At 45.2% G+C, this 13,497-nt stretch overlaps 1 protein-coding gene across 1 annotated transcript in view; it reads right to left on the minus strand.

The window, feature by feature from the left end:
* Positions 1-13,497, minus strand: part of B3glct (beta 3-glucosyltransferase) — a 91,281-nt gene that overhangs the window by 61,279 nt on the left and 16,505 nt on the right. Inside the window, exon 2 of the mRNA NM_001398955.1 lies at positions 11,945-11,994. Coding sequence (NP_001385884.1) covers positions 11,945-11,994 — 50 coding nt within the window. The remainder of the gene's footprint in view (positions 1-11,944; positions 11,995-13,497) is intronic.

Consider the following 13,497-nt stretch of genomic DNA (forward strand, 5'->3'; position numbering starts at 1 on the left):
CAAAAAAAGAAAAAAGAAAAAAAAAAGGGACCAGGAGACAAGGCAGAGGCACAGCCGAAGGCAGGGATGTGACTGACGGGTTGCATTTTATGAAACTATCCTTGCCTCGAGAGCACCAAGGCCGCTGAGTTGCGAAGATTCCACAATGGATGCTGATCTGTTAAACCCCAGGACCAAACAAACAATAGCTCATGGAGTCCTGGTGAAACAACCTGACTTTGGAAGAAATCTCCTGAGACTTGGAAGCTCAACCCCTCAGATGGCGTGGTGCCAAGCCCAGGTAGCATCCCAAGCGTGCGGGACACCACCGCGGGCTCCCACCATAACTGCTTCCTGTTCCTGCTTGAAGGGCCCATTCCTTCTTAATGAGCCACAGAACCAGCTGTGCTGTGTGGTTCCTGGGAAAACAACGTTTAGATGAAGAAACAGAGCCAGATATGACTGCAGCTAATGCTCACCCCATTTCCTTTATCTCAGAAAAACACAAAGGGATTCCCCAGGGCTCACGCACGGGTCACTGGCCACAAAACCAGGATTAAAGGCCTAGGTCTTCCTAGCTCTGCTCTTCCTCAGATCACCAGCCTGGAGGTCTTCAGAAACACGGTCGGTTCAACACAGCATCTGTGTGCAACCAGGGTCACCGGCAAACAGTGGGAAAGATGAAACCCCTCCAAACCCAGGCGTTCCACATAATTCCAGCAGCCCTGGACCCCTGCTGTGCTTCCCTCTCCAGGGCTCTGTAGCATCAAAGAAAACCAACGTGGATCACATCTCTTCCTATCTGGTACTAAGCCTCGTGGCCCGGTGGCTGACACATGGTTGAGAAATGATTAGCTTCTTCAAACGTCTCAATTTGTGGACGGCAAAAATAAAATAGCCGAGGAGTGGTTGAGTTGGGTGATTTGAACAGAACCAAAATAGTCGTGAGTAAATTCCCCTTTGAGAAAGAAAATTGGGCTAAATGAAGTTGCTGACAGAAAATTTAAAATCCTGTCTTCCGCTCCCCTCACGAAAAGGCTTAGTTTTTCCCGAGGAGAACGGCGCAGGGTTTGTTTTACGATCTCTGATGCCGCGAGTTTCTTCCACGGGCTATCAATATGAATCAAAAAAACGGGCTCCCTGTCAAGATTGCTTATCGGTCGCTGTCAGACAAGAGAGCCGTTATCAGTGCATCTCTCCCACACACGGCTACCAATCCCACACCACAAGACATGGCCAAGTCCACATTTCTACCTGGGTTTCATTTTCTTCAGCCCGAGATTCGAACAGTTACAATTCCAAATGCAATGCTTAGTTTGGAAGCTCTTCAGATAAAGATGATGATAGGCGACACCAGTGGTTAAGAGGTCTTGTGGAGGACCCCACTTCAGTTCCCAGCACCCACATGACAGCTCACACCACGGGATCTGGCGCCCTCTACGGGACTCGACAAGCACATGCACACGTGTGACGAAAGCACAGGCGTAAAAAAAATAAAATTAAAAAATCGTTTTTAAGTATGAATAATTTCTAAATTCATTAAACACAATTTTAATTAGCTGCTGATAGCCCTTCTGTAACACTTTAAACTCTCTATGAGCGAGCCTCACTCCGGTCAAATGCACACATTGTAATTAAAATGGAGTCCAGGCTGAAAATACAGGACTCAGAACATTTGAACTTGAACTTTTAATGATCCCGTATCCTTGGTAAAATCACATAATTGCTTTCAGGCTAAATCCCCTCTGTTTAACTGGGAATATCTTTTTTTTTTTTTTTTTTTTGCTTAGCAATAAAAGTGTCATTGAGAAGATCAAATTAAATAAAGTGTATCCAAATGCTTTTATTAGTCCTAAAGAGTCTTAACATCATAAGAAATTATTAGCATTATTTTCTCTTTGGAGGGATCCCATAGCACAGTCAGATAATGCTCTTTTGAGAAAAGAAATCTTCTATTCAAAATACTTTTACACTAATTGTGGAGTAAAAAGTTGGCTCCATTGGAGCCTTAATTAACATAACAAAAATGAGTAGCACTTTTTAAATCTTTTATATATTTATTTACATCCCAAACACTGTCTTCCCTCCTGGTCCTCCCCTCACAAAGGCCCCTCCCCCTCTTCTTCTATGAGCAAGTGGGGCCCCCCCTGGGTATTCCCCCATGCTGGCACATCAATTCTCTGCCAGAGTAGGCACATCCTCTCCCACTGAGGCCAGACAAGGCAGCCCTGTTGGGGAACAGATACCACAGTCAGGCTAAAGAGTTAGGGAGAGCCTCCTCTGCTCCAGTTGTTGGAGGACCTGAGTGGTACTTTTTAAATATTGTTCTCTTACACATCTGTTAGGCTGATCAAGTTTATGTAAGTATGTATATATTATGCATATATAATATATGCACGTAATAAATATGCACATAATAAATATGCACACATACATATATACATACATATGTGCACATACATATACACATATATATGTGCACACATACATATATACATAAATATATGCACATATACATATATGCATATACTCCCAGGCCTGGCTTCAGGTTCTAAGGAATCCAGTAGCTTAGGCACTGTGGAGTCCCTCATCTGGTCCTCAGGATGCCTCCCCACAAGGCTCCGCCTTCAGAGCGACAGTAATCAGGTTTTGGACTCTTTCCAGCCCCGTGACAAGAATCCTTTCACAGACTGGGAGATGAAGCAGAGAGCAGGATGCCCTGAGACCCGAGAACATCTACACAAGCAGAGCTCCTCAGTGATGCATCTCTTTATCAAAACCTTCTCTCCTACCATGACTGAAATGAGTCAGTCAGTCTGAACTATTAAATCACAGCTTTCAAAGCAAAGCTGGGCCAGACATGGCTCTGTGGGTGAAGCATGTATATGCATGAAGACTAGTGCACGGGTCCCCATGGCCCGCTAAAGCTGTGTCTCGAGGGAAGACAAAGCTAAGACATTCTCAAGAACAAGCTGAGTAGCCAGACTAGCTGAAAAGATGAGCCCAAGTCCCTCGAGAGACCCTGTCTCAATATATACAGTGGGGAGTAATGGAGGAACACACACACATGCACACACATGCACACACGTGCCCATACACAGTGGAAACAATCAAATGTGTTCACAATTGCTATTAGGGCTCCAAAATCTCTATCAATGACCACAGAGCTAGGTTAGTTGGTAAAATGCTTACTGAAAGATCCCACGCAGAGAGACCCTTACTCAAGTCTTGGGAAATCGCGGACCCCAGACACAGAGAGACCATTTTGGATGTAATAAGCAAAGGCGAGGTTTATTACGGAGACCTATTACAGATATCTCCGGGCCGACACGTATCCCGCGCAGGAGACAGAGGTGTCGGCCCCGAGAGGCTGGGAAAAAGAGTATTTAAAGGCAGAGGCTGTGAGCACCAGGGGATGGGGGATGTCAAAGGGGAATGTACCACAAGTTACAAGATTGTTTTATGGCTCCAGGAGATAAGGGGACACCAGAAGGTTTTATGGCACCCTGGTTCCTGGAACAGAGCTACTAAATCAGGAGAAGGGTAGGGTCTTCAGGTCCTCATTATTTTTAAACGTTTGTCAAAACTGATGGAGCATTTGTATTTGAAACACCTCTGGTTAGGCTTGGGCTGTCCGGTTTCTTGGAGTGTTCTCTGCAGGACACAATGGCTGAAAAGCACAAGTAGGGGCTTATCAGGGTCTGGAGGACATCTGGTTAAAGTATGACTCTGAGTAAGCTGGGGGGACGTCTTTGGATGGTTTATGGGTCAGTCCTCGATAGCCTGAGCTGGATCCTGCATTCCTTTTCTTTATGGCTTGTCAGTCCTGCCTGAACAGTGTTTCCTGAGCTCCTTTATCTTTATGGCCTGCTAGTCTTGGCTGTAGGGCTTAGCCCTGGGTCTGTGGCCTTTTGGGGTTTATTTTTTTTAATTTTTATATTTATAAACCTAGAATTCGTATAATTTTCTTTTCATTCCCGTCTTCTCCTACTAAATAATTCTAATCTTAGAATTTTGATATCAAGTCTCGTATTTGGTCTCACCAGTTGTCCTAACTGACTGGTACTGTTGTCTCACAACATCAACCGCACAGCACCCACTCGATTTTTAACAAAAGCAATTAACCTGTTTGTCACGCAGGAGCCAAAAACTAAAACCAAGAAAATTATTAATAATGGCCCAGCTGTAGCAGAGTGTAGGGTAGTCATCCAGGGAGATCTACTAAACTAGCTCTCGAACCATCTCTTGTGTGTTTTTCTGTCTGTCTTTGTCTAACCTTTTTTTAAGTTTATTTATGGAGTCTTTAATTACTCCTGAATGGTCTGTATAGAAGCAACATTCTTTCAGTGTAGCACACAGGCTCCTTCTTTAAGGAATATCAGGTCTAATCTTTTTTTATTTTGAAGGACTACCTCTGAGAGGGAGGTTAGGTATTTTTGGAGGTCAGCTAAAAAGTCTTTTACTCTTTTTATATCTGAGTCAATGGCAGTTCTGAATTCTCTATAAGCCTTGTATTGTAGGGCAACAGCAGATGTCCTTGTGCTGCCCTTGTAGCACCTAGATAGCCCTAGCCCTAAGTAATTCTCAACTCCTTTTTTTTTTCTCTTACTAAGTCTTTAGCATCAGGATTCCAATCTGGACACTATCTGAACCTATACACCAAGGTCATGACTGTCTTTCAGAACTTCTAAACTTATATAGGTTGTGATCCCTGAGGCACAGTCCCAAGAAGTGTTAGGAGTACTAACATATGTAATGTTACATCATTTGTAATAGAAATCAAGCCTATCCCCCCACCTATCTCGATGGAACCCAGGGCAAACATGTTGAGTGTCCCTCTAAGTCTCAGCTCTCAGCCCCAACAGCTAGTACACGGCTGGTGAGGGCTGAGAATTGACAGCTGTCAGGGTGGTCAGCAGCACCAGGTATGGTCCTTTCCAGCGAGGCTCGAGTGTCTGGGCTCAGTGTAGCTGCTTCCGACCTGGAACTGATGGGATGTCTCAGGGGTCTCCGGGGCATAGGCTGCTGTCAGCTGTGAGCAGATTTTTTTCTGTATCACCTGTAGGTCTTTTAGTCTGGCACACAAATCATTATTACTATGGCACTATGACATGTTGGTTCAGTAACATCATCTAATACAGTCAGGGGAGCTGAGGCCCCATATAAGATCTCAAAGGGGGTAAAGCTGAGTCTGGAAGGGGTATTTCTTGCTCTGAAGAGAGCAAGAGGGAAGGAGTGTCACCCAGTCTGTGCCAGTCTCTATGGTTAATTTGGTCAGGGTCTCTTTTAGAGTTTTATTTATTTACTCTACCTGTCCTGAACTTTGAGGTCTGTAAATATAATGTAATTTCTAATCGACCTCTAAATACTTGGCCACACCCTGGCTTACCTTGGCAACGAAAGTAGGGCCGCTGTCAGACCAGATTACCTTGGGCATTCCAGACCTGGGGAAGATTTCTTCTAGTATCTTTTTGATGATTGTAGAGGCCGTCTCTCGTTTGGTGAGGAAAGCTTCTATCTATTCCTGAAAAAGTATCTACAAGCACTAGGAGATACTTGTGATTATATTTTTTTGGTTTTATCTCAGTGAAGTTTATTTTGACTTTTCACTAAACTCTCTAGGTCTCTTTGCCCTGTTTGCTTGTTAAGCATTTACTTATTGACATATCTTATACTTTTTACTGTCTCTCTTGGCTAAAATCTTAAAGTCTATTATATATATTTTAACTATTTGGACAAACTTCTTATCTCTTAAATGAGTCCATTTCTTAATTTGGCAAAGTGAGTCTTTTGTTTGTTCTTTGGGGGGTATAGCTTTCTCCCCAAGTGTGTCATTGTCCTTTTATCTTTTAAACAACTTGGGCCTTTTCTTCTGTTGTACATTCTAAGTGAGGCCATCCCTTAGTCCAATCTCAGTTCCCAGTGGCTGTCTCTTGTAGGCCTGTAACCAGGATAGGCTCCTGTATAACCATTTCTCGAGCCACTTTATCTGTTTTGTTATTGTCCCATGTCACTGAATCTCTTTCCTCCTGATATCCTAAGCAATGAATAGTACTCACAGTTGTTGGCTTCATCAGGGCATCTAAGAGATGGCAAAGACATCTGTGGCGCTGATGTGCTGGGGGGGGGGGGGTTGGGGTTCAGCCATTCTAGATGACATTGTGTTGTCCACCATGGCAGCACCCACTTGTCTCTGACCTTCATTCATGAAGAGAACTGTTCCCGTCTGTGGACAAGGTCCTCGGCTTTCAGCAGGGGTCAATCAGCCAGTTGTAGAGGTCTTTCCTCCACCCATGTGCTTCTGTCAGTGTTTGACACTCGTGCTGTGGTGGCTCCAGGTCCGGATTGGGCAGCAAGGTGACCAGATTGTCCCCAACCGGTGGAGAATCTAGTCCATGGCAGCTGACCAGTGGTCCCATCTTTAGGGACACTCTATCCAAAGGCAAAACATCAGCCACTCTATCACAGTTTAAGTCCTGGATTGGGTGATAATTGTTAGTGCCCGGCTGGCAGGAGTGATGTGTTTCAGGCCGAAAAGCACTAAGCCACACATCTCCCAGCATCAGGTACTGGTGCACTGAGACAGGTCTTAAGCTCCACATTTTTTGTCTGTAGATATGTATACACCTGGCCTCACCCAGCCATTTTAGCCCACGTAAGCCATTTTGGAGAACAGTTTTCTCATGAGCAAGGGATAGGGGCAGTCAGGGATGACCATGAATTAGTGGGTGGGTTACCCGGCCCACGCCAAGGTCCACTGTTCTTCGGGCAGTCCATAAGTATTGTTCGTTGTCAGTAGCTCTTTGTACTCAAGGTCTTTGGATATTGGCCCACTGGGGGGCATAGGAGCACAGAGCATTGGGTCCCTGTATCCACAAAACAACTGGGCGGGCTTCCCTTCTATCTCTGTGTATAACCAGCACCAAGAGGCTCTCTAGTGTCCCCTCTTGTTCTTTCTGGGGCAGTCCCTGACCCAATGTCCTTTTTTTTCGTATTAGGCACACTGATCTTTAGCCAGGAATTCTCTTCTGTTGCCAGGTACTATCTTCCTAGGTTCCCTAACTACTGTGGCCAGTATATGTTCCTCTCTCGTCTTTTATCTCTCTTTATCTCTCTAACTTCCTCTTCTTGTCTCTTTTTTTTTTCTAGCTTTCTGTTCTTTTTACCTCTTTCTTTTTTAACCTTACTTTCTCTGTAACTTACACTAACTCTCAGCAACTTAACTTAACCCTTTAAATTTTTGTAACTTTTTCTTCATATCCTTTCTTTATCTTAGCCAGATTGGTGGGGCATTTTTTAGCCCCTCAGAGACCCACCCTTGGAGCCTGGCGGCAGACCTGGCACTCCCTACCTTTAGGCGTCTGAAAAGAGCAGGCAGAAGTGAGGGCCTTCCATCCATCTCTGGAACACTTTTTCTGGCCTCTAGTAGGATTTTGTCTTTCCTCGGTGGTAAAGAAGACCTGTAACAGTTACTAACAAGCATCTCAAATGGGATGGTGAGAAAACAAGAGAATCTTGAGAATAGAGGTCCACTGAAGAGGGCAAATAGCATTTAGTCACACAGCTAAGCCAGGAGGCTTTCTTGGGACAAAAAGACCTTGTGTCTGTGAAACAGAAAAGTGAGCAGAGGGGCAGTCTATCTGTTACCGGTTGTCTCTCTGGACTTAGATTTTCCCTTAAGGAGTACCTTCCTTTAGTGCCAGCTCAGTGGCTTTATCACTCAAGAGACCCATCCTCTAAATGGCACTAGGCTTTCAGTAACAACTAATAATAAAAGGATGGAGAGACGATAGAACCTGAGTGTTAGATACTAAGCAGCTGACAAAAGAATTGTAACCAGTTCACCTGGGGCTTCTTGTCTCTTATATCTAATAAAGAGATTGTTAATACTATAGTACCAACCTTTAATAAAAAAACTATAGCTCTCTCCATGTCTCTGAATATCAGGACTGTAGTAGTAGTCCTTTACCAAACTGTCTCAGTGGGCTAAGGGCCCATGGAAACGAAAACATTAATCCTGACCTCGGCCACAGCCAAAGCCTGAATTCTAAATTCAAACTGGCAAAACAAAACAAAGTTCTTTACAGTTTGTTGTAGATTCTTTGAAACTATTTTAGGGGCTTCTCTGTCCCCCAACCTGGGACATTTCGACCACAGGGGCAGGAACTGGCTGCTGTGGGAATAGGATCAAAGGCATTCTCCATGTTAATGATGACCAGTGAGAAAAGTAATTTAATGCTGGAGACTGGCTCCTCTCTTGGAATAGGGCCAGCAGATAAGGCAGGCTCCTTAAAGAACTTCTCTTAATGAGCACCCTCTTTCTGTGAGCAAGAGTTGAAGGTCTGGTCACTAAAAGCAGAAATTCCTTTCTTGTTCTTGTTTTTCTTAGAGTCCTCCCCCACCTCACTCTCAGCCTTTTTAGATCATTCTTCATGTAGCATTTCTAACACAGCCTGTCCCTTTTTTATAGCCTGTTGACAGCATTTCTGATCTTTTAGGCAGCTATGCACTAAGTGCCATACCGGCTGAAACTCCGCCTTTAAGAATCCTTGCTCTCAAGCAAAATTTAAATCTTTTTCTAGTTTATCTCAGCTGTCCATCGTGAGATTCCCAGAGATCGCGAACCAAGGTGTAGTAATTCACTAAGAAATCTCTCTATAGTGTTTCTTTTTACCTTAAGCCTTTTCCTTTTAAACAGCTCCTGAAGAGCCAGAAAAATTGGGTGAGACTTGAGAAGTCCCCATGCTCGCTGTAGCAGCTCCGCAGCTAATTTCGCTCCCCCCTACTGTGTGTTGCGAGCACAAGCACAGATAAAACACTATGTTTTAAAAAATTAACGTTGGCTATCAACCAACACACCGCCACTTGGAGCGGGGTCCATAAAATTAAGTTTCTTACTCACTATACTTGTTTTATACCGGAGGCCTAATCTGGGGAACTTTTTTATTTATGAGAGGTTTTGTCCTCAAGGTTTTTGTTAATGTCTGTTTACACAACTGTTAACAGCAGCTAGGCTGATCAAGGGGAGTAAAGGGAGGGGCCTCTCTCCTTGGGGAGGAGGCTCAAGAGAGAAAGACAAAACTCCTTGGCAGAAAACAATTTCTCTCAAGCAAATTATTTTTAACTTTTAACTTAAGCACCAAGAGGACCAAGTAAAACTCTATGACGAACAAAGCAAACAGTTTCATGATTTCAAACACAGTCGTCAGTCCAAGATTTTAAACACAGTCGTCAGTCCAAATTCGAACACAGTCGTCAGTCCAAAATTCAAAAACGAAACAAAAGCCAAAAAGACACTCGACAATACCACAGAAAACAAGCCAGACAAACAATATCAAGACAAAGCATCTTATAACCAACTTTCACAGATGCCTGGTACCTTCAGTACGTGGCCCAAACTGCAGCTTAACCTTAGCTGCTTTTGGGATGAGATGGACCATCTGATTCCACCTCCCAACAGGATTCCAGAGTGTCCTCTTGTCCTAACGACTAAGCACACTTGTCCGTGCCTATATTTAAATAGGCAGCCGAACTCGACCTCTGACGGAGTGGGATTCCTCGTCCACTCCCGCCTAGGTAAAAGGAGCATTCCATCTCCTTTGTTCCAGAAAACCAGAGTCAGGTCCTCCTGACTGTCCATAGCCGGGCTCTCCCGACTGTTCTCCGCCCGTGGAACGTCTTCCAGGGGCTGCAGCCTTGCGGGCCCGGGGCGTCCCCCCTTCCGCAGCCAGGGGGTCCTCACGGACCACAAAGGCAGCTGCACTGAGTGGGGATACACATCCACTCTCCTACAGGGCAGGAATACACATCCACCCTCTTACCACAGGGCAGGAATACCCATCTGCCCTCTTACCACAGGGCAGGAATACCCATCTGCCCTCTTACCACAGACCAGTACTAAGACACACATATATACACACACGGCGGAACCAAAACAGAGACAGACACAGACTGACAAATGCGGCGCCGCTCTCACAGAAACACTCAGACAAACATCCAACTCACCTCCAAGGGGTCTTCAGAGTCTGGGGTGGTCGCGCAGATCCCGGACGAGCCCCCATAAATATGAAAGATCCCACGCAGAGAGACCCTTACTCAAGTCTTGGGAAATCGCGGACCCCAGACACAGAGAGACCATTTTGGATGTAATAAGCAAAGGCGAGGTTTATTACGGAGACCTATTACAGATATCTCCGGGCCGACACGTATCCCGCGCAGGAGACAGAGGTGTCGGCCCCGAGAGGCTGGGAAAAAGAGTATTTAAAGGCAGAGGCTGTGAGCACCAGGGGATGGGGGATGTCAAAGGGGAATGTACCACAAGTTACAAGATTGTTTTATGGCTCCAGGAGATAAGGGGACACCAGAAGGTTTTATGGCACCCTGGTTCCTGGAACAGAGCTACTAAATCAGGAGAAGGGTAGGGTCTTCAGGTCCTCATTATTTTTAAACGTTTGTCAAAACTGATGGAGCATTTGTATTTGAAACACCTCTGGTTAGGCTTGGGCTGTCCGGTTTCTTGGAGTGTTCTCTGCAGGACACAATGGCTGAAAAGCACAAGTAGGGGCTTATCAGGGTCTGGAGGACATCTGGTTAAAGTATGACTCTGAGTAAGCTGGGGGGACGTCTTTGGATGGTTTATGGGTCAGTCCTCGATAGCCTGAGCTGGATCCTGCATTCCTTTTCTTTATGGCTTGTCAGTCCTGCCTGAACAGTGTTTCCTGAGCTCCTTTATCTTTATGGCCTGCTAGTCTTGGCTGTAGGGCTTAGCCCTGGGTCTGTGGCCTTTTGGGGTTTATTTTTTTTAATTTTTATATTTATAAACCTAGAATTCGTATAATTTTCTTTTCACTTACCACATAAGAATGAGGACCTACGCTAAACAGTTAGGCACGGTGGCACATGCTGCAGTCCTGGAATTGAGAAGGCAGAGACAGACAACAGCCTAGCCTAACCAGCAAGACCCAGGCCACTGAAGGATCCTCTACCAAATGCAAGGTAGGGCTGGAGGAGATGGCTCAGTGAGTAAGAGTGCTTGCTGCACAAGCATGAGGATCTGAGTTCAAATCCCCAGCCCCTATGTAAAAAGCCAGGTGTGGGTATGTGCACCTGTAATCTCAGAGCTGACAAGGTACAGACAGGAGGGTTGCTGGGGCTGACTGGACTCCAGCCCACCCGAGGTTCAATGAGAGACTCTGTCTTAAGGGAATGGGGCAGAGAATGATGGAGCAGGACACCTGACATCCTCTGCTGGCCTCCATATAAGTATATATGAGGCATACACTCAAGTGCACACATGTACATTGTATTGATTAGGGTTTTACTACTGTGAACAGACACCATGACCAAGGCAACTCTTCTAAGGACAACATTTAATTGGGGCTGGCTTACAGGTTCAGAGGTTCAGCCCATTATTATCAAGATAGGGGCCTGGCAGCATCCAGGCAGGCATGTGGCAGGAGGAGATGGGAGTTCTACATCTTTATCTGAAGGCCAATAGGAGAAGACTAGCTTCTAGACAGCAAGGATGAGGGTCTTAAAGCCCATGCCCACAGTGACATACCTACTCCAAGGCCACATCTCCTAAGAGTGCTACTTCCCATGGGCCAAGCATATTCAAACTACCACATACATGCTCCCACATGTACACTACATAGATACACCACACATACACACACACACACACACACACACACAGAGAGAGAGAGAGAGAGAGAGAGAGAGAGAGAGAGAGAGAGAGAGAGATGGGTTTAGCCTAAGAAACAACTCCAAAGTTGACCTCTGACCTCTACATTCACAGCAATGACACAAGTATACACACACACACAGGGAGATACCGAACAATATCTCAGCTTATATAATAGTAAAAGAAAAACATTAACTGTTAAGGATAAAAGATTTACATTTCCCATTCAATCTAAAGGAATGCCGTTGGGGAACGATTAGACTAGATCATTACATTTAGTACCTGAGAAGGCGTGACCTTTTCTTTTATCTCTTCAGACACCAAAGCAAAAGCTAGGAGAGAAAAGAGAAAAGCATATTTACATTAGAATTAGCAATCTGGATTCATTCTCACATTTGACAATTCTGCTTATGATAAGGGGGGGAACGGAATATTTTTTGTTGTTGTTGTTTTGTTTTGTTTTTTTTCCAGAGCTGAGGATCAAACCCAGGGCCTTGTGCTTGCTAGGCAAGCGCTCTACCACTGAGCTAAATCCCCAACCCCTGAACAGAATATTTTTTTTTTTGGGGTTCTTTTTTTTTCCGGAGCTGGGGACCGAACCCAGGGCCTTGCGCTTCCTAGGTAAGCACTCTACCACTGAGCTAAATCCCCAGCCCCGGAACGGAATATTTTAACGAGATATGTTTTGCTCATTTTTAAACAGCTGCATTGCTACAAACACGTATTAGAGGTTTTCTTAATTTTAGACCCAAAATAATTCATCACTGTAAAGTCAATGAGCTCCAGCTACAAAGCAGAACACACACACACACACACACACACACACACACACACACAAAGAAAACTTCAGTAGAGCAATTAAAATCTTTAAAAACAATCAAAAACTGTAGGAAGAACATTTCTTCAAGTTTTTGATTCACATACCAAAACTCCTGAGGAAGGAGGAGCTGGTGGCGCAAGGCGCTCCCTTCCATTGTCCCTGCCAAAGCCTGACAGGCAACAGAACTAACATTGGGGTGCACTTCTTGTTTGGGGCTGTGGGGTTAGAATTGCAGATGCTGTTTACAAGCATGCTCGGAGGATATGCAGAATCCACTAAATTCCAGGGCAGGAGACTGAGGGAATTAAAATCACCCTCCATTCAGAGTGATTGAATGTTTTCGATTTGAGTCATAAATAGCCAAAGACCTCCTTAGAGGCGCACTTAGGCTGAGCATTAAAAATAATAACAACAACAACATAAGACAGCACTGGAAATATGAAGTGAAACGCTAAGCCGAAAAGTCAGGAAGCTGTGTAATGAGTTCTCCTAAGGATGAAAGGGGAGCATCGCCGGGAGGTCAGGTCCTGCAGGCAGCATTCCCAGAGGAGGTGGGCACCGTGCTGGCACGAGGCAGGCATGAGGGTCATTGGGGAATGCCGCCAGGCAAGCGCGAGACAACCCCACCATCGGACCCTTCCGTCTAATCCCTCCCGCTAAACGCCCCCGCAGACATCCCTTGCTTCACGTTACCCATTAACACTGGCCCATGAGAAGGAATCTAAGACGTGGTCACGCTAAAACGTAAATGACGAACACGGTTTCATCGTTTCCATCTCCAGAATGGCACTTCTAAAGGCAGGGCTGAAACTGAAACAGGAGCCAAAGGGACCTTGGCGTTCAGATGAGAGCAGGCAGTGGCGCCTGTGACTCTGGGACTTCCTTGACAGTACACCGGCCTCCGCGCCTGCCTCAGTCCTCCCCAGCTCACCTCTACTGTTCATTAGAGAACTCAGCACCGACTCAAAAGACGTATCTGGGGACCATTACTGATAGGCTCTTATTACAAGCTCCA

Source organism: Rattus norvegicus, chromosome 12 (assembly GCF_036323735.1).
Source record: "Rattus norvegicus strain BN/NHsdMcwi chromosome 12, GRCr8, whole genome shotgun sequence".
Classification (NCBI taxonomy): Eukaryota; Metazoa; Chordata; class Mammalia; order Rodentia; family Muridae; genus Rattus; species Rattus norvegicus.